The sequence below is a fragment of the Daldinia loculata genome (assembly GCF_022478755.1).
Source record: "Daldinia loculata strain CBS 113971 unplaced genomic scaffold F4817scaffold_55, whole genome shotgun sequence".
Lineage (NCBI taxonomy): Eukaryota > Fungi > Ascomycota > Sordariomycetes > Xylariales > Hypoxylaceae > Daldinia > Daldinia loculata.
The window spans coordinates 1-20,533 of record NW_026054909.1 but is presented as its reverse complement, the minus strand read 5'-3'; the positions used below and the strand labels follow the sequence as shown (position 1 = coordinate 20,533).

At 45.3% G+C, this 20,533-nt stretch overlaps 8 protein-coding genes and 1 non-coding gene across 9 annotated transcripts; 5 read left to right on the top strand and 4 right to left on the bottom strand.

Annotated features, from left to right (window-relative positions):
• Positions 1-274: 274 nt before the first annotated feature.
• Positions 275-3,098, top strand: F4817DRAFT_360998 (glycoside hydrolase family 2 protein; the record flags this gene model as incomplete). The annotated part of the gene is made up of 4 exons (XM_049306348.1): positions 275-402; positions 472-1,421; positions 1,480-1,902; positions 1,957-3,098. The coding sequence occupies 4 exons, from the start codon at positions 275-277 to the stop codon at positions 3,096-3,098; spliced, it is 2,643 nt and encodes an 880-aa protein (XP_049155816.1).
• A 114-nt stretch (positions 3,099-3,212) lies between these two features.
• On the bottom strand, positions 3,213-5,309 carry F4817DRAFT_367819 (glycosyltransferase family 31 protein; the record flags this gene model as incomplete). The annotated part of the gene is made up of 2 exons (XM_049307175.1): positions 3,213-4,247; positions 4,308-5,309. The coding sequence occupies 2 exons, from the start codon at positions 5,307-5,309 to the stop codon at positions 3,912-3,914; spliced, it is 1,338 nt and encodes a 445-aa protein (XP_049155815.1). The 3' UTR covers positions 3,213-3,911.
• Positions 5,310-5,862: 553 nt separating this feature from the next.
• On the top strand, positions 5,863-7,396 carry F4817DRAFT_347608 (uncharacterized protein). Its single transcript, XM_049304574.1, has 3 exons — positions 5,863-6,464; positions 6,527-6,754; positions 6,814-7,396. The coding sequence occupies exons 1-3, from the start codon at positions 6,215-6,217 to the stop codon at positions 7,227-7,229; spliced, it is 894 nt and encodes a 297-aa protein (XP_049155814.1). The 5' UTR covers positions 5,863-6,214; the 3' UTR covers positions 7,230-7,396.
• Positions 7,397-7,503: 107 nt separating this feature from the next.
• Positions 7,504-9,853, bottom strand: F4817DRAFT_227216 (uncharacterized protein). Its single transcript, XM_049298881.1, has 5 exons — positions 9,720-9,853; positions 9,646-9,659; positions 9,215-9,587; positions 7,965-9,160; positions 7,504-7,911 (listed from the first exon to the last, which is right to left on the bottom strand). Exons 1-5 carry the CDS (start codon positions 9,755-9,757, stop codon positions 7,733-7,735), a joined length of 1,800 nt encoding a protein of 599 aa, XP_049155813.1. The 5' UTR covers positions 9,758-9,853; the 3' UTR covers positions 7,504-7,732.
• A 1,096-nt stretch (positions 9,854-10,949) lies between these two features.
• Positions 10,950-12,767, top strand: F4817DRAFT_367813 (uncharacterized protein). Its single transcript, XM_049307174.1, has 2 exons — positions 10,950-11,078; positions 11,134-12,767. Exons 1-2 carry the CDS (start codon positions 11,009-11,011, stop codon positions 12,630-12,632), a joined length of 1,569 nt encoding a protein of 522 aa, XP_049155812.1. The 5' UTR covers positions 10,950-11,008; the 3' UTR covers positions 12,633-12,767.
• Positions 12,768-12,855: 88 nt separating this feature from the next.
• Positions 12,856-13,520, top strand: F4817DRAFT_347604 (Mss4-like protein). The gene is made up of 3 exons (XM_049304573.1): positions 12,856-13,043; positions 13,094-13,219; positions 13,278-13,520. Exons 1-3 carry the CDS (start codon positions 12,978-12,980, stop codon positions 13,503-13,505), a joined length of 420 nt encoding a protein of 139 aa, XP_049155811.1. The 5' UTR covers positions 12,856-12,977; the 3' UTR covers positions 13,506-13,520.
• Positions 13,521-13,634: 114 nt separating this feature from the next.
• F4817DRAFT_347603 (putative benzoate 4-monooxygenase cytochrome P450) lies at positions 13,635-15,983 on the bottom strand. The gene has a single exon (XM_049304572.1). It carries the CDS (start codon positions 15,447-15,449, stop codon positions 13,914-13,916), a length of 1,536 nt encoding a protein of 511 aa, XP_049155810.1. The 5' UTR covers positions 15,450-15,983; the 3' UTR covers positions 13,635-13,913.
• A 131-nt stretch (positions 15,984-16,114) lies between these two features.
• F4817DRAFT_347599 (uncharacterized protein) lies at positions 16,115-18,387 on the bottom strand. The gene is made up of 3 exons (XM_049304571.1): positions 18,176-18,387; positions 17,900-18,072; positions 16,115-17,843 (listed from the first exon to the last, which is right to left on the bottom strand). Exons 2-3 carry the CDS (start codon positions 17,960-17,962, stop codon positions 16,824-16,826), a joined length of 1,083 nt encoding a protein of 360 aa, XP_049155809.1. The 5' UTR covers positions 17,963-18,072; positions 18,176-18,387; the 3' UTR covers positions 16,115-16,823.
• A 1,059-nt stretch (positions 18,388-19,446) lies between these two features.
• Positions 19,447-19,583, top strand: F4817DRAFT_t136. The gene has a single exon. It is a non-coding gene; the product is annotated as a tRNA-Asn (tRNA).
• The last annotated feature ends 950 nt before the right edge of the window (positions 19,584-20,533 follow it).

Sequence of the window (20,533 nt, the reverse complement as noted above, 5' to 3'; positions counted from 1 at the left end):
ATGTCTCGGTCTCTATATCCCGATGTGGATATTTGAATTGTCCGCTCAGGAGGGTCCTAATACCGTCTTGCAACATGACAGGGGTGTCATGAACAACAACCCTTATGGACCTCGTTTGTACTCTGAGCACTTGTACTCTGAACTCATCGGGTATCCGTACAACCTCGTTCAAAAAGAGGATCTTATATAAATCTGGCATGATCCATTTCAATTTGAAAACGGACTTTGACATTCTAGGTGTCATCTAGTCAATTCGATCATACTTCTACCCACCATGGCTCCCACCAAACACATTCTAGATCAGGGGTGGACTTTCCAGCAAAGCAACAGTTCCTCAGACGACTGGCTCCCAGTGCAAAAAGTCCCAAGTCAGATTCATATAGACTTACTAGCCAACAATAAGTAAGGATAATTGTCTTCCCTTTACAGTATCATTACTCTTAGTATGGGAAAATGCTTATCCATCAGTAGGATCCCAGACCCATTCAATGATCTCAACGAACTAGCAGTACAATGGATTGCTGAGAAGGACTGGACATACAAGGTCCAATTTCAGAGACCTCCACACCCTGCAGTTGATGAATCGCTCATCACGGATGTTGTCTTCGAGGGTCTTGATACCTTTGCAACAGTACTGTTGAATGGAAGTGAGATCTTAAAGTCAGATAATATGTTCTTGTCTCATCGAGTAGAGATCTCCAACCTTCTTAAGGATGACAATATTCTCGAAATCAAATTTGACTCGGCTTTGTTACGGGGCCGGCAGCTGGTAGAAGAGCACAGCCATGAGCACACGTTCTACGTACGGCAAACAGAAGTTGGTCGTGTTCCTGTAAGAAAGGCTCAATATAATTGGGGCTGGGATTGGGGACCGATACTAATGACGGCCGGGCCCTGGCGGCCAATTTACCTTGAACAATACGTCTCAAGAATTGATGATGTTTGGACCCATTACGAAGTTAGTGAAGACCTGAAAAGATGTTCAGGCCGCATCCTTGCCAAAGTTGCGGGTGCAAGTCCAAAGTCAATCGTACTTTCAGTATCTTTCGGAGGGACGACTGTTTGGGAAAAAGAATGCGTCATTGACTCCGATGGGCTTGCTGAGACGGAGTTCCAGATCGACAACCCAGAGTTATGGTACCCATTTGGTTACGGTCATCAAGTCCGTTACGAGCTAAAGGCAACCATTGCAGGCAACGAAAAGACCAAACTTATTGGTTTCCGACGAAGTGAATTGGTTCAGGAAAAGGACGAGTTTGGCAAGTCGTTTTACTTTCGCATTAACGGGATCGACGTGTTCGGTGGTGGATCGTGTTGGATCCCCGCCGACAGTTTCCTCTCACAAATCCCGGCACAACGATACCGCGACTGGATGAAGCTCATGGTAGAGGGGAACCAGCATATGCTTAGAATCTGGGGCGGTAAGATATAATATTAGAATCTTTAATCTAGCATAAAGCCACTGACTAGCGATTATAGGTGGAATTTATGAGGACGATACCCTTTTTGACGCTTGCGACGAGCTCGGAGTCCTTGTATGGCACGATTTCCAATTCGCATGCGCCAGTTATCCAACATATCCCTCCTACTTGGAATCTGTTGAACAAGAAGCACGACAAAATCTTCGCCGGCTGAGGTCTCATCCCTCTTTAGTGATATGGGCCGGAAACAATGAGGACTACCAGGTCCAGGAGCGCTACCATCTTGACTACGATTATGAAGGGGACAAAGATCCCCAATCATGGTTGAAGTCCAGTTTCCCGGCCAGATACACATACGAGTACCTACTGCCAAAGATCATTAAGGAAGAGGATCCATTCATGATCTACCACCCAAGTAGCCCATGGGGAGATGGAAAGCACACTACCGATAAGACAGTAGGAGACATTCATCAATGGGATAGTAAGTCATGGATATTCGATCGGTATCATTCTCCCCCGCGCTGACAATATGAAGTCTGGCATGGTGCGATGAATAGATATCAGGAGACTCATCTACTTTCTGGTAGATTTATCAGCGAGTTTGGAATGGAGGCTTACCCGCATCTCGAAACAATTCGTGATATGATTAAAGACCCACAGCAACAGTACCCGGGATCCATGATGATGGACTTTCGCAATAAAGCTATTGACCACGAGCGCCGTATGATAACATACGTTGCAGAGAATTTCTTGGTGAAATATGACCTTCCGTCATATACCCACCTCACGCAAATTGTTCAAGCGGAAACTATGCACTTCGCCTACAAGACATGGCGCCGAGAATGGGGCAAACCCGGAGCGCGTAAGTGTGGGGGTGTGCTGGTATGGCAATTGAACGACTGCTGGCCAACAATGAGCTGGGCTGTGGTCGACTATTATCTCGTCAGAAAGCCAGCTTTCTACGCAATTGCGAACGCCCTGAAGCCACTAGTTGTGGGTGTGTCTCGAACGTATCACGAATGGACAGCAGGTCACGCCGATCCCACTTTGCCTTCTCGAGACACGAAATTCGATCTTTGGGTCGTAAGCAATCGGCAAGAAACAGCCCAGCTCGAAATAACCCTACGATTCATCTCGGTTCGGACAGGCCAGGATATTCAGTCCCCTTTAAAACTTGATACCGTATCGGCACAGCCAAACAGCACAACAGAAATCTTTCAAGATCGTGCTACCCCTGTGGTAGAATCTCAGTTAGCCGACACTACGCGGCCATTCGACCCAGCGAAATACGATCCCTACATAATCCATGCTATCGTCAGAGAAGATGGCCAGGTGATTGCGACCGATACTGCATGGCCACAGCCACTAAAGTACTTGGACTTCTCCGACCGAAACATAAAATTCAAAGCTTTATCTACCAACAGAGTTGTCATACTCTCTACTCGCCCAGTAAAGGGATTTGTTTTCGAAGAGACCCGGGACGTAAAACTAAGCGATAATGGGTTCGATCTCGTCCCAGGTGAAGAGAAGATTGTAGATGTATCCGGGGCTGCTTTAGATTCTTTACGCTATACCTACATTGGAGCGCCAGAAGGGTCTTTAAAAGTGTCGGTATCTACGTCGGAAGGGAGCTGGACGACATCGGTCGCTAGTCTTGTGTCAAAGATCACCTCTTGAGGAGCTATAAAGAAGGAGAGTATAAGTGGCAGACGTGCTACACGTGTATCTGTCTTGACGCTTGCTTTTGGCAGGATGATTGACGTGCCAGACAAAAGGTCCGACCCCAATGCCTGTACGGAATAGTTTATATTAGACTGCCGCCTGATCGGCTTGAGTCATTAATTTAAGAGATGGCTAGTCCGAGGTCCCCCCATACCACAAAAAATAGCCGTGGAACCCGACCGAGATGCTCATATTATCATCCTGTTTGGGTTTACGAAGCGAATTTGGACGCTGGAACTATTACATTCGAATCAAATTCCACGAAATATATCATGTAAAGTTCCTCAGGCTTTTGCGAATTTCAACCCCCATCTTATCAGGCACGAGATCATCTTATTATCACTAGCACAGCCAAATGCACCCCATCTTCATATGTAAAATTACTAACTGTATTTATCAGATCTTTCAGGTTGGATTTAGATATGACTACTTCGCTATGTAAATATTCGTCTAGTATACACCGCTGGAAACCCTATACGCCGTCTTATCTACAGCAAATAGGTATACCTCTAAATGAACCGCTGGTCTAAGGGCTCGTGTGGTAACTGTTTTGCTTACATATTCCAAGTAGCAAGCGTTTATAGAGTTATGGATAATCGACGTGACGAGCCCTCATAAGGATCGCACACTCTAATATGTTGGCTGAAATCTCGCAAGGTGACCTAATCGACCAACGTAGGTAGGTACCTGTTATAGGTATACGAGATTCCGATGCTCTATGTCGCGACGAAAGTTAGTATACTAACGACGCGTTATCCTGATTCGTCTTCAGGGTAATATCCAAGTTTGATGGCCACAATATGTATCCATCCGTTCAATGTAGTCCTTAACTCTCTCCATTACCCACCCTGACATCACTCGCGGGGTGGCGTCTTTAGAGATCTGATGTCCTAGAATAAGGGCCGATGACGTTTTACAGGACTGATCTGTAAATGAGAACTGTACGCAATCAGGTTGCTTCTCACAGGTGTTGCGACATTCATCGAAAGAAATAACCGAACCCTGGTCAACATCTGATAAATTATCCCAATCACTAAGGATTGACGAGAGACGAGGCAAGATGTAATGTTTAAATACGTCTCCGTGACGTAGGCGAGACACGTTCTACCGGGAACTCTAATGTTAGCATGAGCCGATCTGATAATCAACTAAGTTTAAGCTTACTTCCCGATTCCAAGTCTGTTCGAACTTGGCTAATTTGTGATATTCCGCAGGTGGAAGATGGTGATAGCTTGCAGCGTAGTAACACCAGGGTGTCTTATTCGATCCACCAAACGATGTGTTGAAATTCATATCAGCGGGCTGGTCACCAGTTAGAGTCGGGAAGGACCAGAGCAAATTTACACCCGAATCGGCTAGGGCTTTGCCTAAGATACAGTCACCAGCCCAGTGAGCGCCAGTCAACTCGTCGTAGAACTTGAAGTTTTCTCTGTGGTGTGCCACAACCATATTCAATGCAGGGTTAGAAATTGCGAAACCCCCACCACCATAAGCGAAGACGACGTCGCCAATCTGCATCTGCATGCCAAGATAATGTGGCTTAGAAGGATTCAAATGGGCAAGCCATTCTAGTAGGGTTTGCCAGAGCATATAAGTATCGGACTCGATGAAGATATACCACTTCGCATCGGGTCGATGGCGAAGGGCCTTTTCCGCTAGCGGGAGGAACTTCCACTTATCCAACCTCCAACCAGGACTATCCCGTCCGCCATTTGTATTTTTAGCGGAACCCCATTGTTCTAATTCTTCAGATGAAAAAGCCTCTCTGCCCTTCTCTTGTAAACGGCGGTAGTATTCGAAATCGGCATGCGTAGATATAATGTCCGGGTTGATCTCATCTAAAGCATTGTAGATGTGATGTCCTTCGATATCCTCTTCGTAATCGGAATAGATGGCGTAGTGAGGAACGCAGCGTAGGGTAGTCGAAAAATGAACTGGAAGTTTTTTAGGGGCCTCAGAAGCCCCTGTCCTGAGAATTACGAAAAGATCATCGAGTGCTTCAAGCGAGTCGCATGTTGAAGGAACGTCTTCTTGGTTAGGATATTTTTGGCCTACGGAAACCGGCTTGCGAAAAGAAAGATACTGCTGGAGTATTAGAAAAACCAAAATCACCGCAAGCACTCGATATCCTGAGCGTGTGAAGGATGACGGGAAAATAGAAAACATCATACAAACTAAGATGTTGTATAGTTAGTTGAAGGAGAAGTAATACCAAAAGGACTGAGTTAGAAGTGACAGAGCTAGCTCCATTTTCAACCAAGGACACGCCAACAAACCACGTTCGGAATTTTCGACGATTCTAAAATAAAAGGAAGTCTCCCTAAAACAAAGCAAGCATACGTAATGTACGTATGATGTATGTATCTCTAAAGAAAAGTATGTACTCTGTAGATCATTACGAAAGACCAATCCTGCCAGCCTAGACATCCATGTCTATTAAGTGGGATTGGTACGGATCCATAGACAACTTGTACCATAACGACTAGAAACGACTTGGCCTTAGCGGTATTAGCCACCAACGCCATCTGAGGTTTAGTTGGTTTAGCCCGTGCTTCGCCTTGGAACTAATGCAAGGGATTAATAGCAGAGCGCTTATGTACAAAGACACTTACATACGGTGTATTATTATGTGTATTATTATGTTGTGTATTATTATGTTGTGTATTATTATGTATTATACATGTAGCACCAGGGTCCAATCCACTCCTCCCCAGGATCATGATACCAGCGAAAAATTCTCGTGGTTGCGACACGTACATTTATGTAGGTTATTCACTCGGATATCTTTAGTGAACTTGCGGCTGAGTCCTTGGACTCCATAGGGCTGCTTATTACAGGCCAGGATGAAATAAGCTAAACATATTAATTTACAATCCTTGAGAGTATGAATAGGTACCTAAGTTACCAAAAGCCAAATAGTAAGCCCAGTAGTGCAGTTCCTGGCGCCGACCACTAGATTATACGAGAGACCATAACTCTCTCACGCTTTTCTGGGGCATCTCACTTTCCTTGTTATTGCTGCGTTGTTTTTATATATTCTAGTAATCGTTGGGTATTTCCGAAAGGCGGCCATGTGGTTTGGACCGTTCTCTGCGTTCATATCGCTCATATTCTTGAGCTCCGCCATTCTTGCACAAGATCTCCCCGGCCCAGGCGAGCCGGCGCTCGAGTACACCGATGGCGCGTTCACAGAGCCGAGAGGATCCCAAGCAACATACAGATTGGGAGCAACGATGAACGTTAGTTGGGATACGACATACGAAACTTCGAATCTTTGGTTGATCGTTGGCTGGAGCTTCAACTCACCTATACAACTCGCATGTAAGTCGCATAGGCCAACAATATCCCATTCAGCCCTATGGGATTAACTAAACAATACATAGCCAACGTAGGACAGACATGGTACGAATGGAAAGTGTCAACCGACTCAACGAATTCTTCGGAGATATACGCATTTCGCGTGGTCGATGCGTCTGGCACGACTGAAGATCAACAAGGAGGTGGATTTTTGAGCGCGGCTTTTTGGATCGGTGGTCTACAAACTACTACTTTATCGTCAACTATATCCCATATATCAACATCCGCCTCCGCACCTGTTACGACCTCTACCTGTTAGTTACATTTTTTCCTCGTTTACTTCGGATTTGACTAATCAATACCGAAATATTAGCGACGAGCTCCTCAGTGACATCTCAGACCCCCGAGAGCACGTCCGAGAGTCAGTCTTCTAGCCTATCAGACAGCGGTAAGATCGGTGTTGGTGTAGGAGTGGGAGTGGGAGGTGTGGGTATCATTGCCCTCGTTTTAGGAATATTGTTCTTCAGACGGTCAAAGAACAGTAGAACACAAGCGGCCGACAGCATGGAGCCTTATTCTCAATCCTCGCAAGCATTCCCCCCGACACCACAACCGTACCACGGTGCTGCCGACGCGCAATTTCCTGGCTATTATAAGCCGACGGAGCCAAGTGAGATGGAAGGAGTAGGAACGAGTGCTGAGCTAGACGGAGGACAAAAGGATATATTGACTCCCAGCGCATACCCAGGCAATGCTCCTAGACAGCACCCTGCTGAGCTTCAAGGATGAATTCTTTTCTAAAGCCAGAGTGATTTACTTATAAGATACCCACGCTTTGATTTGAAAGATTTATTTTTGGTCATAGGTAGATAGCCTGCGTGTTCGTTATGAGTAATGTAAATTTCTGAAGCTGCGAGCCATACGATAATATTTTCGCTTGAATAATATATTATTGCAATCATCTCATTCTATGTTAAAGATCGTAAGAGCCAATGTTAGTAGCAGGTGGAGCAACGTAGTTTTATAGAGTAGGAAAGGCTATAAGTTGACACCTGGATTTAAAGCCATTTATTGGTATTTCTTATTGTTCTATAAACATATCGTACCGAGAGAAATTCTGCCGCGAACATTAAGACTTGCGGCGTGTTACAATTTCATGCGGAGCAAACTAGTAAAAATACTTTATAACTAACATATCACTCTCAAATAGCCGCAAGAAACATTACATAATTACTGTTCTACTATTCTCATGAACCCCCCGAATCCCTGGGCCTTATATGTTAAATGAAAGGTTATGGATTCGCAAAGGTAGTAGTCGTATTAACTCCTCCAGATATCTCTGCTTCTTTAGGTTCTATCGAGTATGTCCGCAGTCGTGTTTTTGGGTGAAGGGGCATTTTGAACCTATTCATCAATCGGTCTACATCGGCATACGTTAGTAGATCATTGCTTGATGAGTGTTTAAATAGTCCTGTTTAATATTAGTCAAAAACCACTGGAAACTCAAAAGCTCCTCATACTTACGAAGCAAAACTTTGGGTAGCATCCATATTTTCGAGAATTTCTCTAAGAATAGTATGAGAGCACTCTCGGAATGAGCCAGACAGGGTATCAACGACGACCCTACATCGGTAATACATCTGCGGTGCAGGTTTGTGACCCAGAGAGCCTTGAATATAATGAGACATAGTGCGGGATCGACACGAGACCAGAACTGGTTATTCCATTCATCGACAACCGAGACGATATCCTGGCAAGTTTGAAGACTCCGTTGCCAGCAGTCTAACCATTGAGCCTCGTTCGCATAAAGGTTCGAGGGTAAGTAGGCGACAAGGCGCGTCATGTGCAGATGCAATATATTAGTAACTCGGATGCAATGGTGGATATCAGATTCTGCCGCCAGTACATTGCGCTTTGGATTAAGATACCCAGGGGGGAGTGCGAGGAGAACTGAAGTAAGAGCATCCCCTAAAACAGCCGTTTTAGAGTCAACACATTTTCTCGTGGCCCTCAGCGTTAAGACGCTTCCAGCATGGCGTAACATTGCGGTGGTAAGAATGTGAATGTTCAACTCCCGCCCACAATAACTTAACACAACATCTTGCAAAGTTCTCCAGAGTTGGTCTGTATCGTCAGTTAAGAATAGTTTTGGAGAGTTTGAAACCACCTCATCAGATAATGACCTCCTGAGGAGAGCGCTGTTGATACTTTCCACGTCGACCATAAAAGGGGTACCCAAAGCAATATTTGAATATGAATCGAGACGGTAGACACACCACCATACGTATCTCCAATCTTCAATTTCATCCTCTGTTATTAACCCGTGATTAAAGGCTGAACACAAGTCTGGATTCTCTATTTGATTGAGCCCTAAAGTATAAGCCTTGCGCGTTAATCGGCTTATTCTCATCCCGGCTGATGGCCCGGGAAACTGATGAAAGTTGTAATAAGCGAGGAGGCATTCTTGCCTGAAGTGATCCAGACCCGCCTGAGAGCCTAACGAGTCGCTTTCATAAGCCGTCGTCCCAAGTAGTGAGTTTATACACGAGTCTACATCCTCAGAACGCCAAAACTCAACTGGTCCTAAGAGTTTGGTCGTGATTGCGTTAATTATTACGACTAGATCATAACAAGCTGCGCCTTCATCGTACGACTTAAGAAACCTGCTTTTCTGGAACAGTGGGATAGCGGGATGTACATCGTCGAAAAACCGCAGTAAACTTCCTAGGGTGTTAAAAAGGGTCTTGATGAGCTGTATAGGGGCTGAAACTGACATGTCCTTTTCCTGCGAAGAGTCTAAGTAATAGCCTGGGAAGCTAGGCAAGCCTAATGCAGGTACCGTCATAGACACATAGTGTAAGAAGCTCGGACCGACACGATCAATGCATGGTGCGAAATGTACTGAAACATTATCGTCGAATATCGGGGTTTCAAGTTGATTATACCGCTGTAAATTCGTCACAGGTGTTGATTCATCTTCAATTGCCTGGTGATTTAGTGGGTTGATGACCGCCGGATTCGATATTAAACTATTACGAGTCCTCGGCCGAACCCCTCGCGGAGGACCCGGCTTTCGCTTCCGTGTCGAATACGTACATGAATACCCAGATTCTAAACAACGAGAGCAATGAGGACGTCGTAGATCACCTAGAATTAATAGCGTCAGCGTATAAGCAGAAATTATGTTATGAATTGTCCGCTTCACACTTGACTTTTTTCCTAAGACGATGTTAGTACCCCTTGTTCTTATCGCGATAATCAGTTACAGTAGCAACAAACTTGATGCATCGGTCGCAGACACGACTATTGGCAGGCATATTAAACGTATATTTGCATTGATTTTGACCGTCGTCAAGATAAGTTCATGGTTTTATACGGGATCTTTTACATTCCTAAACTTATGGACAAGTTGATGTTTCTGTTGAGGATATCGAGCTCCTCCGTGCCGTCGCGATTTCACTTCTCAATTTCCGTGGCTGAGATACGAACCAAAGTGGCTAATTACTTCGTACATGTGGCTTACACTTAGTCTCACGAAATCCCCCCCTATTCACCCCTTTTCAACGACAACTTCTAATTCTAGCAATCTAACATTCGGCATTAGCTAAGTTAAGCAGCTTTAACTTGAAGATATATAATAAATAATAACAGTATATAAAAAATATAAAAATTAGTGACTCTTTAAACGCCTCGATAGTCTAGTCTATACCTGTTCATCATACTCCTATCCAGTAAAATATTTATCTTAAGCGAAAGTAATTAAATTGAAGTAAATGGATTTTTTAAACTCGCATTCAATTTATTAAGTCCCTTTGGCTTTATGAGGATATCGATTAACTATTAAAGCGTTGCTTGAAAGGATATACCTCAATCTGAGCGGTGTAGTTTGAGGTTCCTCCGCGGAGGAACTCCAACTCTGGGTCGGAGGAACTGTATCACTGCCGTACCAACTTAAGGTCGATAATTAAACCATATATTATGATATTTTAATGAGAACTTTTGGTGAGGGATCCCTGGAATAGCGAATCTCGCATATTCTATTCGTATTTAGCGCCTATAAGCAAGTCCAAGTACTAAACGACGTGTCACCCAGGATTTGCCGATCCGACAACGAAATATACTTCGGCTATAAATGGAGCAAAATCCTTACTTTGGTTTTATCTTCATTTTCTATAATATCTACACTCAAAAATGGAAGAAACAGAAGTCATCATCGTGGGTGCTGGCCCATCCGGTCTGGCTTTAGCACTCTCATTGGCTAAATTCAATATTCATGTGAGTCCCAGTATTTCCTTTCGGACAACAGAATGATCATTGTTGACAATTTTCATAGTCTGTCATTTTAGAGAAGGAATCCGAGATTACACAAGACCCAAGGGGCGTTTATCTCACTAATGATGCGGTTCGCATCTTGTGGAATCTTGGCCTCGGCGACATCTTAGAGGAGATTGGACACGGTATGTTCTTATGCCACAAGCTCATTAAAACTCCATGGCTGATCATATCCTAAAGAGCTATCCATCATCAACTTTCATCAGACTTCATTTGCAAACGACCCCTTCTACGTGATGGATATCGGTAGTGACGGGTTCTGGCAAGTACTTCCAAACGCTGTGCTTCATACTCAGCCAAAGCTAGGTAAGATTACTAAACTACCTTTTACGTGGAAACGAACGATCTAATATAATAAAAGAGAGTGCAATGCGACGAAAGGTTGCCGAGTCGCCGTTTTGTAATCTACGATGTCAGTGTGAAGTCGTAGATATGAAACAGGAGGGTGACCGTCCTGTCATCGAATACGAAGACGAGAAAAGAGTTCGCCGTAAGATTTCAGGCTCCTTCGTCGTTGGGGCCGACGGAAAGAAAGGCGTTGTGAGAAAAAACTTCCTCGAGGAGTCAGCCGGAATCAAGCAAGTTGAGGGCTCGTACCGTTATGATGGAACGTGGATTGCAGCGAACCTAAAACTCAAGGTACCAACTCCGGAGACACATCCTGGCTTCCCCCTTTGGGCACTTGGATTCAGCCCTGAAGCAGTATACGACCTTTTCTGGCCGAAAGGTTGGCATTTCTGTAGCCCACCAGGAAGAGCGACTGCCGCGGGGAGATTTGGCCCTCACGCGGAGCGGTTGTGGCGCCATGAGCTCGAGCAGAATGACTGGGACGATTCTATGGACGCTGAGAAGCTCTTATGGGCGAACATCAAGCCTATGATCACACGTACGAAGGATACCTCAAACAAGCTGTTCCCCTGTGGCGATGTCACATACCCGCGCGATTGTATCAGCATTATCCGGTGCCGCCCATATCTATTTACGCACAAGGTCGTCAATAAATGGTACCACGACCGCATTATTTTGATTGGCGACGCCGCACACGTGTTCCCGCCATTCGGGGGTCAGGGTATTGCAAGCGGGTTTCGCGATGCCCATCAGCTTGCTTGGCGCATCTCGCTACTTCAGCTTCTACCCAAGAGCGACAGATCGCTTCGTGATAACCTTCTGGAGGGTTGGGCACGGGAACGCCGCTATGGCGTTGACGATGCCACGAAAATCACGAGCCTAAATGGCAGGTTATGCAATAAAGGCGATGATTTTTACTTCTGGCTGATACGCACGATAGTTTGGCTCTTGAGAAGCATTTCAACTATCTTTAGCATGCCCGATCCTATAGCTGCTTCTGAGACCAAGGGATATCAGCATGTTGACGATGGCTTCATTTTGAAGAAATTTCGTGGCGGGAAACGCCTAGCTCAGATTTATGTGGAATCAAGTCACCAGTCTCCCATGTTATCGGATGAGTTGATAAGGAATACTAAGACGGTGATGACGTTACTGGTCATAGCAAGAGGCCAGTATAGAGATACAGTGGCGGAGGTACGAGAAGTTCTCAGAGCAGTTGACCCGAACCCATCAGTCTTGTCGGAAATATCTCTCCGAGTTTTCTCTCCCGAGACGCCATCTGATACCGATGGTGTTGAGGTATATTTTCCTACACCTACTCGCCGCCTCGTCGACTTAAGTATCTCTGTCAAACCGGGATACAGCCCATCTAACTATCTACGTCGGTTGGGCCCAGGTACGAAATTTGTTATCGTTCGCCCTGATTTATACACTTTCGCTCTCGCGAATAACACGGAAGAATTAGTAGAATGTATTAGAACACTCCGGTCACGGCTCCAACAAGAAAGTTGAGCTGCACAGTCGAGATCGGGCATTATGTTGGTTACCTAATCCACCTCAACCGTTATGTAGAATACCTGAATCCATAAGCTTAAACGTACGGATATACATAGTAAGATTCAGGGGTGGGTATGCAGCTCCTTGCACACCGCCGGATCCACAAAATCCCTCGTTGAGTCCCTACTTTCGAATGCTTTGTCAGAATTTAGTATACGCCGTATCTAACGGTGGTAGTGTGATTATCCACTCTGGGAGTATAAAAGGCTTGCACGGAATGCCTTAGGTTAGGTACATTTTCCAAACCTGACTTAACACTCCTACCATCTTCTTACCTACACTACTTACTCTTCCGTCACTATGCCAACAGGTAGCTGTCTATGCGGAGAAATTAAAATCGCCTACGAAGGTGATCCAGTATATCGGGTGAGCTGCCTTAAAGGTATTACCTATTCGATATATACTAATAGTAAAAGGCAATATGCTATTGTCATGATTGCCGTAAAATGGCAAACGGTCAGGTTTTCCAGGTGTTGAAAACGAGCTTCTCGGTAACTAAGGGCGAGCCAAAGACGTATACGAAGGTGTCGGATCACGGAAATGTGAGTCTAAAACCAGATATATCCGGAGTACATGGGCTAATCTTACCACTTGATATAGGAAATTACAACTTATTTTTGCGCAACATGTGGCACAGCTCTGTTTCGAAGCGGCGGGGCAGAGATGAACAAAGATAAAATAGGTATTCGCGCTGGTGTGTTGGATGACCAAAGCATTCTGGATAACCCCCCTGCTCTTGAGGTCTATGTTGAGAGACGACCACCGTGGATAAAGCAGGTCGAGGGTGCTGTCCAACTGAATCACAAATACGAGGTTGTTTCTCAATAAGGGTTATGAATCGTGTCTCAATTATATTTTTTATAGTATTTCGATGTCTACCTCCATTCCTTCTCCAAAGGCTTAAGGTGCTTTTACCCTCCAAGAATAATGTCTAGCTTAAGTTTTGCTAAGGAATATAGAGGTAAGCTTTTACATTTACACTATGAAATCGGCTCAATAGTTTATAGAAAGGACGATATAAAGTGCAGGAATCATAAAGCGTATTTAAGAAGTACCTATCTAATATCGCTGTCACGATTGTCGATCTTTAAATGAAAGGAATTAGAAGCACACTGCTAGTAATAATAGGGACACGCTTCTCAAGCCTTACCTTGTACCACAACACACTTGGCATAAAATTGTATGAAATGTCGTTGCTTTGTTTGATAAAACCAATTAGGTCAATTTTATCTTATCCTAAACTCTTCGCTTTAGTCCAATATCCAATGCTAGCGGCTTCCTTAAGAACCCCTCGCGAGTCTCCATCTCGCCCTGACAGAGAAATACGTTATATCGCCGCGCCCAGGTCGCCACGATCATCTTCATCTCCATCTCGGCCACGTTTCGGCCAACACAGGCTCTGGGACCCGTGCTGAATGGTATAAATGCGTTCTTCTGGCGAGTCGTTGTGTCTTCCCACCTCTCGGGGCGAAACTCATCTGCATCGTCGCCCCATATCTCCCGCGAGTGGTGCATGGTATATGTTGGCACGCTAAGCACCGTGCCGGGAGGGAAGTAGTATCCACGGATGTGTACTCCCTCAGAATCGGACGGGATCTCTCGTGGCAGGCCGATCCCAGACGTGCAGTGAATACGCAACGTTTCGTTGAGGACCATCTGGAGGTATGGTAAATTTCTGATTGTGTCGTACGCGGGTACGGCGACGTCATCACTTGGGATTGCTGCATCGAGTTCTGCCTGCAGCTTTTGTAAGACACCAGGAGTCCGTGCGACGTGATAAAGAAGAGCACAAGACGAATTAGAGGTCGTGTCTGACCCTGCAATCAGCTGCGTTAGTGCTTCTGCTGTTAGTTCCTCGAAACCTAATGGTTCGCCTTTCTCGTCGCGCCCTTCTTGCAGCAAGGCAAGAAGATCTCTGCGGTTGATATCCGGTGGGTTCTCGAGACGATCTTTTACGCGCGCAATAGCGATGCCGGCCAAGTTCTCCACAGCTGCGAGACCCTTGCTAAAGAACGAATCGGGGAGCCATTTGGCGTATGGCTTCAGCTGTGGGAAGCAGCCGAGCGCAGCAGACACTTCACCGCGGCGGTTGAGTATTTCAACCGCCGGCGCATAGATGGGCGGCGAGTCAACAGCTGTGCGAACCTCGGCAATATCTGCTCCTGCTTTCAGCATACCGAACGGGGCGCCAAATGCCAGATCCCCAATGGTGTCGAAGGCAACGTAGTTGAACCATTTTAGGCAATCCACATAGGCCGTTTTATCCCCCTTTGGTGAGCTTTCGATCAGCTCGTCCCATTTTCTCACAAACGTCTCGAGATTCTGGTAAATGTACGGCTCAAATTGAGATATAGCCTTCGGAGCGAATGTGCTTGAGACCAACTTCCTCTTGCGAGTATGCTCGGCGCGGTCTCGAGTATTGAATAGACCGCGCCGGATCGACACGAAGGCGTCGTAGAACTCGGACTTGAGGAACCCGTTTCCGTGGCCGTAGATGACCTGGATAGCCTCGTCGTCGGCAACGCTCACGTGGTTTGGCTGGATACGAACGACGGGACCCAATTTCTTATGGACCTTATCCACGACGAGATAACGCCTTCCCCGCCTACATGCGTAGAGGAGCCACAGATTGGTGAATTGAGCTGGGAAAGGCGCAGGAATATCTCGAAGGTGACCGTTCGTCGCTAAGTATGAGCGGACGTAATAGACTACAATAGCAAGGCATCCAAGGGCCAATGCCCAAGGCAATGGGATCTGATCGATGATTGACATTTTGGCGGTTTATAGCGCAAAGGCAACTCGGTATTGAAAATGTGTTGAAAACACGAGAGTCAAATTTCTCTCTTTCAATTACATCGGTTCTTCTTCACACCCCTTATAGGAATCTCAACGGCTAGTTAGCATTAGCTCTGTAGTATATTCTAAAGGTGTAATGCGGAGATCTGAACTTGCTGACACCCCTCAAATTATATCTATAAGCATCATCGGTTGTCAGACTCGGGTTCTAAAAGCCAATGTTAGAGACGGGTGTAGTCCGGATTATGTACGGTCACTACGGGCTGTGGATCGAATGGGCACTAAAGAGCGCTGAGTTGTAGGTTGAACTGGTTGATCGTAACACCTTCCAGAAATCAAACCCTGTACGGCAGACGGGCACGGCTATAGCGAAGGCAACGTCTAATCGCCGAAACTAACTACCTAACCTTAACTAACATAATAGCACATGCGTATTTAAACTCAATTCGCCAATGATATGAGCTTCAATAGAAATCTTGGGAAGGAGCGCATCATTGGTAGGGTACCTATGTGCAGCTGCCTAGGTACATATGTGAAAAGGATTCAATTCACCTCTAGAACACATTTCGCTTCGCTAACCCTGACCCCGGCTCGCAGCCGCGTCAACAATTGGAACCAAGTACCCAACAAGCAAATAAAATGGTTGATAGCGACTCACAACGTACCTACACGTATTCCGATTATGTGCTATGCTACGTCTCTTTTTGTCATGTTACAAAAACACCTTGGTGACAATGCTAGCGATTTTTGAAGATACCTACGGTCCGTACACTGCGACAGTGAATCCGAATGCACAACTTTGGAGTACGGGGAAACCCCGCACTCGACAGTACCTAGGTAACATTAGGATGGTTGACACACTATTGTAATGCGTTACCAACACTCTCCTAAAGCTGACATTAGGTCCTACCTTATTCCTGAGTGAGTCTTATTGCATGTTTGGCCACACGACAAAAAGGTAGAGTAGAGCCTGTAATGAATGTCCTAGGTTAGTCTGTTACGAGCGGATGCAATCACCTAATATTCCCATTCTGATGTGTTTGATTGACGGAATTTCTCATCCGATCCCGATCCTTGGCTATCGTCTGTGGACAAATCCGGGCCTCGGTTATTCGCGTCTGAAATATTGGGTGCATTCCACGTTACCGACGGCAAGGACACACGGGAAACATGTACAGTCTATGAAATCATCAACGCTATCAAATTTACTGTGCAACCAGGTAGTAGTGATCAAATCAATCCTTAAAACTGTGGTGGAAAAGCTCAAGATAGGCTATATCAACTTATGACTATTTTAGAAACCTCTTCATGGTAACCTCGTCTGACAACGCCCCTATTTGATTAATTTATTTATAGCTTGCCGGCTGTGCGGAAATCCTCAAGTGCCTCGATAACACGGGCCTTCATCGTCTTCTCACCTTCCCTTACCCACACACGGGGGTCGTACTTCTTCTTGTTCGGCTTGTGGGGACCCTCAGGGTTGCCGACCTGAGTTCTTAGGTAGTCGATGTTGTTTAGGATGTAGTCTCGGTGACCGACGAGGTAGGCCCACTGGAGATCGGTGTCGAGGTTGACCTTGACGACACCGTGAGATATAGCCTCCAGGAACTCTGCCTTGCTCGAGCCAGAGCCGCCGTGGAAGACGAAGAAGACTGGCTTCGCCTGACCGTCTCCGAGCTTCTGGGCAACATGGGCTTGGTGCTTGCCGAGGAGTTCGGGGTGGAGCTTTACGTTGCCCGGCTGGTAGACACCGTGGACATTGCCGAAGCCAGCGGCAATGCTGAACAGGTTAGAGATGGGGCTAAGTGCCTCATAGATGGCAAGGATATCCTCGGGCTGCGTGTAGAGGGAGTTGTTGTCGACATCTTCGTTGTTGACACCGTCCTCCTCACCACCCGTTAAGCCGACTTCCATTTCCAACCACAGGCCCAACGGCTGAGATCGCTTTAGGTATTTGGCTGTTGTCTCAATGTTGTACTTGAGGTCTTCTTCCGATAGATCGATCATATGGCTGCTGAACAGAGGTGTGCCGTGCTCCTTAAAGAATGCCTCATCGGCATCAATCATGCCATCCAGCCACGGTAGTAGCTTCTTGGCACAGTGGTCACTGTGTAGGATAACGGGGACACCGTAAACAGGGGCAATTGCGCGGATATAGTGAGCGGCAGCAATGGCACCAGCAACGGAGGCTTCTTGGTTTGTGTTCGGGATGGACTTGCCAGCGAAGAAAGCTGCACCTCCATTGGAAACCTGAATAACAACAGGTGCTCTCGACTCCTTGGCAGCCTCAAGAACAGCAACGACAGTAGAGGACGAGGTCACATTGACAGCGGGGAGAGCGAACTCGTTTTCTTTGGCGTACTGGAACAACTAATGGAAGAATAAGTTAGCCGCATGAAGTAGGTATAACAAATCAGTTTAGTTACCTTGTAGACATCCTGGCCGTAGATGACACCAGGCTTAAGATTCAACTTTTCCATTAAACCCATTGTGAATCTAAGGCGACGTGATAAATGATGATTGAGAAGGAAGGTAATGAGGTATAGGTAGCTAGGTACGCTGCCGCGAGAGATAAAAGTGTTGATGAAGGTATTAGTACCTGTTGTGAATTTGGTAAGAAGTCTGAGGGAATTAAAACAGTGACGACGAAAGGTTGAAGAAAGAAGAAGAGGGGGGCTATAAGGGCTGTGGAGGGGTCAGACCTTGATCGATCCACGGTGACGCAGATGGCCGAGATTTATTATGGAGAGCAACTACCCGAGTTATTTCGTGAAGTAAAATTGTATCATGCCTGAAACATTTTGGCCAAACCTAGCTTCCATTTTATTAGGTGGCTTCTTTGGCTTATTTGGCTTTCTACTAGTGGCGCATTTGCCGTACAGGGTATTCGGCGGAGCAATAGACGCCATCTACAGCTCTTTCTCAGGATACATCTACGTAATACCTTCCGGCAAGCTTTGACGCTTCTACCCCTCCAATCCTCAGGAGCTGCCCGGGAAGTCAAGGTGGGGTAACCCGCCTACTTCTCAGCGCAACCAAGCAAATAATATTCAACACTTTACCAATAAATTATGACATATCTTCTAATTCTGAGAAATTCTAGACGCCAGCTGTGAGCTTCGCGAATGAGGAATGTCCACATCCATATTTTTATGGTAGTCTTGAAGGTATGTTGAAGTCAATTGCGGAGCATCTTTCATCATAGTACATTAATACCAGTCAACAAACAAAGAAAAAAAGGGTCCGCCAAGCCCCGCCACCCACATAGACATTCAACCAACTTCTGCAGGTACTCCAATCAGACTTTTATTTTATTTATTCAAGTTTACTTGCATGATAATATGAACTGAATATTTATATCAAATAATCTTATATATAATCGGTCATTACCCCTTTAATTACGCTATCGATGCGCTATTAGTCAAAGCAGCACTAAGCTACTTAGGCGCCTTGGTATGAATGATGTTGAAATTGCCATTAATAGCTCAAATCAACCCAGATTATTTCTCACATTGTCTTTTCTTTTTTTTTAGTTGAATTGGTAAAGTATCACTGCGTGAAAACGTTTCCTACAATAGAAGGTTGATGCCGGCGTAATATATACTTGTAAAGTCGTTATCGTTTGGTTAATCCTATAATGATGGGAGCTCGCCATAATGAAGAAAAGGGGGTGTCATTGCTAATTGACACCGAGCAAAGAGAAACACATCAAGACATATCTACCTAAGCACCTTTAGATAGATAAGTTTTTCATAATAGTCAGTTCCTTAATCTCCATAGCCTTCCGCTGCCTCATTATGGATTACTATTATCAGCATTTCTCCTCCTCATGCTCTCTTATGCTAGCGAATGTGGAACTTAGCAACCGAGTCCACTCTCCGCGCTAAGTCACATAGTGCAACGAGGAAATTCTAGACATACCTATAGCACAGTGTAACTCACGATGCTATCACCAGCATTACCAGCATCAAATGGCGCAGTGGCGGAGTGGTCTAACGCGCAAGACTGTTAGTCTTCTTCCCCTTCGTGTAACCTGTCCTGTAATTTTCTAACATTCTCCAGAGAAATCTTGTTCTTTCGGGAGCGTCTGTTCGAATCAGGCCTGCGTCGTTCCAGTGAAACTTTTTTTTTTTTTGGGTTTCTCGAGATCCAACTAAAACTTTCAACTCATTTTTGCTATCTTAAAATGTCTAATTTTATCTTATGAGTGTAAGTTGGTAGGCAATTCACATTCTAGACGGGCTTGCTAGTAAGACATATGTTCATAGAAACGGGCGCATAGTACGCAGAGATAGGAGGTGTCCGGCTTTGAAAACTTCCCTGTCTCAATCCAGCCCCCTTATTGCATATCCTTTTGTTATGATTTGATCTTATAAGAGGTAGTTTATTAATTTGATACACTAATTAACTCTCTAACTAACAAGAGTTCACAAGGTCACTGTAATTAGAACCAAATCAAAGAGCTTGTCTCTTAATTGTCTACAGGGGCGTAGATATAAAAGCGAAAGCATGAATGCTAGGTATAAAGAACGCAAGATTACGATCATCTCTGCTACATTTCCTCTGTTCTATCAGATTTGACTCCTTTCTATGCACTAGCATTCAGTATAATTCTCGGTGAACTGTATGCCCAGTAGCTACTTAAACTCGGCAGCATGGGCTTGGAATTGGATTTGCATGAAGAATTCAGGGAGGTGTACATGTATACGCAGCGCTTACACCTGCAGTATCTTCTGGTACTTAACTCAGAGGAGCCTACTTGGAAAGCCGAGCAACTCTTTCATAAGTTTGAGAAGAATCTCGGCGTCCAACCGTCTGGATTTGTAATGCGACTTTTACTTATGTTTATATATATGTAGGTAGGTAAACAAAAGGCACCTAAAGTTATAATGACCGCAGCGTCAATCTTAAAATAGAGTTGTATCTATTCGGATGATTCAGCCATAGTGGTATCCCTGACTATACTACTGGAGGCAGCCCTGCGGGCTGCACAATATGCCCGAGTTTACATAATTGCGCACGTGCCATATACTGCCCATTGAGTTACTTTCCTATTTGGG

Coding starts and splice junctions, on each gene's coding strand:
- F4817DRAFT_347608 (XM_049304574.1), top strand. CDS start 6,215: ATGTGGTTTGGACCGTTCTCTGCGTTCATATCGCTCATATTCTTGAGC. Junction 6,465..6,526: donor CTCACCTATACAACTCGCAT/GTAAGTCGCATA, acceptor AACAATACATAG/CCAACGTAGGACAGACATGG. Junction 6,755..6,813: donor ACCTGTTACGACCTCTACCT/GTTAGTTACATT, acceptor CCGAAATATTAG/CGACGAGCTCCTCAGTGACA.
- F4817DRAFT_227216 (XM_049298881.1), bottom strand. CDS start 9,757: ATGCCTGCCAATAGTCGTGTCTGCGACCGATGCATCAA. Junction 9,161..9,214: donor TCTTCGCAGGAAAAGGACAT/GTCAGTTTCAGC, acceptor CACCCTAGGAAG/TTTACTGCGGTTTTTCGACG. Junction 7,912..7,964: donor GCTACCCAAAGTTTTGCTTC/GTAAGTATGAGG, acceptor AATATTAAACAG/GACTATTTAAACACTCATCA.
- F4817DRAFT_367813 (XM_049307174.1), top strand. CDS start 11,009: ATGGATATCGGTAGTGACGGGTTCTGGCAAGTACTTCCAAACGCTGTG. Junction 11,079..11,133: donor TCATACTCAGCCAAAGCTAG/GTAAGATTACTA, acceptor ATATAATAAAAG/AGAGTGCAATGCGACGAAAG.
- F4817DRAFT_347604 (XM_049304573.1), top strand. CDS start 12,978: ATGCCAACAGGTAGCTGTCTATGCGGAGAAATTAAAATCGCCTACGAA. Junction 13,044..13,093: donor AAGGTGATCCAGTATATCGG/GTGAGCTGCCTT, acceptor TAATAGTAAAAG/GCAATATGCTATTGTCATGA. Junction 13,220..13,277: donor AGGTGTCGGATCACGGAAAT/GTGAGTCTAAAA, acceptor CACTTGATATAG/GAAATTACAACTTATTTTTG.
- F4817DRAFT_347603 (XM_049304572.1), bottom strand. CDS start 15,449: ATGTCAATCATCGATCAGATCCCATTGCCTTGGGCATTGGCCCTTGGA.
- F4817DRAFT_347599 (XM_049304571.1), bottom strand. CDS start 17,962: ATGGGTTTAATGGAAAAGTTGAATCTTAAGCCTGGTGTCATCTACGGC. Junction 17,844..17,899: donor ACGGCCAGGATGTCTACAAG/GTAACTAAACTG, acceptor TTCTTCCATTAG/TTGTTCCAGTACGCCAAAGA.